The following is a 1,597-nucleotide window of genomic DNA, read 5'->3' as shown; positions in this document are numbered from 1 at the left end:
AACTCTATGCTGTTGATTTTACCCGATATATGACGTCTATCCTTAATAAGGATTCCTTATATATAACGATGTCCTCACAATAACGAGAATACCTTTAGAATTATTGTTGATGTTGTTGTTTTATGTCACCCCATACTGGCTTGTCTATTATTGCACAACATGACTTGAGTAGCAAAGTCAACATAGAGTTGGATGCGTTGGATGCGGGTATCGAGACTAGAAGGCCTGTTGATATACCAATAGATCCCCCCCCGGTGTTAAGCTTTCTATTCGGACATTTTTCAATACCTGCACTCAGCTTTGACATGCTCACGCAACATAGACCGCTACGATTACAATCATCAGCCATGCATACCTACAGGCAGCCTTCTGGTAGTGCTACTTCAGGAAAGAATCTCACCATGGCCAGTTAAGAGGAATGATGTCTAGCTACGTTCTTGTCGGTAGTTCTAAACTGCAATTATGCAACCCGCTTCTCCCCATTCACCTGTTTTGTTTATTCTAGTCCTTAGCACATGTCGTGCTTGCCTCAAGGTAAGATTTTTCATAATCTCAATGCAACTATCGGTCAAGCTGACTAGGGCGATAGCAAGCATTATTGTTCTGAAGAATAGAACAGGAGACTATTGCCCTGTGTGTGGGCACCAGGTTTTCTCGGCCTAATCCACCTTACGTTATGGAGGTGCTCGCAAAGGAAGGAACACTTCTGTCGGGTTGGTTAGTGATCGCTGCACATAAGTTGGTATAGGCCCGCTCCTATCAAATCCTATCAGATGGTTTCACACATAGGGTCGTAGATATGCAGACCTAAGGGTATCTCGTTCCTCCGGTCTTTTCACAAGCTAATATCACCTTCATCATGAATGGTGGCTAATAATCACTCCACGAGTCGCAGGGGTCCCTCGAGAGAAGTAAACATTACCGCCTGAAACTCGCTGATGATAAACCCATAGGAGAGATCGTTGATCGCCTCTCGGTCAAGTTTCTTGGGAAGCTGTACGTGGAGACCTGCCGCATCACTGTGAGACATCCAGTAATATCACTGCTCTACAAATATAGTTGTAGAACAGGTGAATGGCTCTTGGTCACAATGTACCATTCGATAGCTTGTTACAATGCATGGGGGACTAGCTCAAATGGTAGAGCGCTCGCTTAGCAAGCGAGAGGCACCGGGATCGATGCCCGGGTTCTCCACATTTAATCAAGTTTTCTTGACGGTATGATCCCACGTAAGTGGGAGATCTTCACGCATTCTTTTTAAGTCACTGACGGTCACTGTTCTTTACGCACGGTTTCTCTTTTACGGGTCGCGTTGCCCGAACAGCATTTGCTGCCTTTCTGTAGTTTCATAAGTTTCTCATCGACTCTTGTTAATGTCATCTCCTAAGAACAATCAGAAGAGGCCGGATGAAGAGACCATTGCGGTTAAAGTAGAGAAGGAAAAGAAAGCTGATGATAAACCCATAGGAGAGAATTCTGAGGAAGACGGCGAAGATAAAAACAACAACAAGCCACTTGATGATGAGGATATTGACATTTTAAAGAGCTACGGCCTTGGACCCTATACCGGGCCGTGCAAGAGGGTAGTATAACCACT

General features: G+C 44.7%; 1 protein-coding gene and 1 non-coding gene across 2 annotated transcripts; both read left to right on the top strand.

Annotated features, from left to right (window-relative positions):
* The first annotated feature begins 1,121 nt into the window (after positions 1-1,121).
* Positions 1,122-1,194, top strand: Pmar_PMAR023832. Its single transcript has one exon. It is a non-coding gene; the product is annotated as a tRNA-Ala (tRNA).
* A 179-nt stretch (positions 1,195-1,373) lies between these two features.
* On the top strand, positions 1,374-1,592 carry Pmar_PMAR023831 (hypothetical protein; the record flags this gene model as incomplete). Its single annotated transcript, XM_002766049.1, has 1 exon — positions 1,374-1,592. The coding sequence occupies one exon, from the start codon at positions 1,374-1,376 to the stop codon at positions 1,590-1,592; it is 219 nt and encodes a 72-aa protein (XP_002766095.1).
* Between the last annotated feature and the right edge of the window lie 5 nt (positions 1,593-1,597).

The sequence above is a fragment of the Perkinsus marinus genome (genome assembly GCF_000006405.1).
Source record: "Perkinsus marinus ATCC 50983 genomic scaffold scf_1104296973742, whole genome shotgun sequence".
In the NCBI taxonomy this organism is placed as follows: domain Eukaryota; phylum Perkinsozoa; order Perkinsida; family Perkinsidae; genus Perkinsus; species Perkinsus marinus.
Note: the sequence above shows the minus strand (reverse complement) of the source record. Positions and strands in the feature narration are given on the sequence as shown.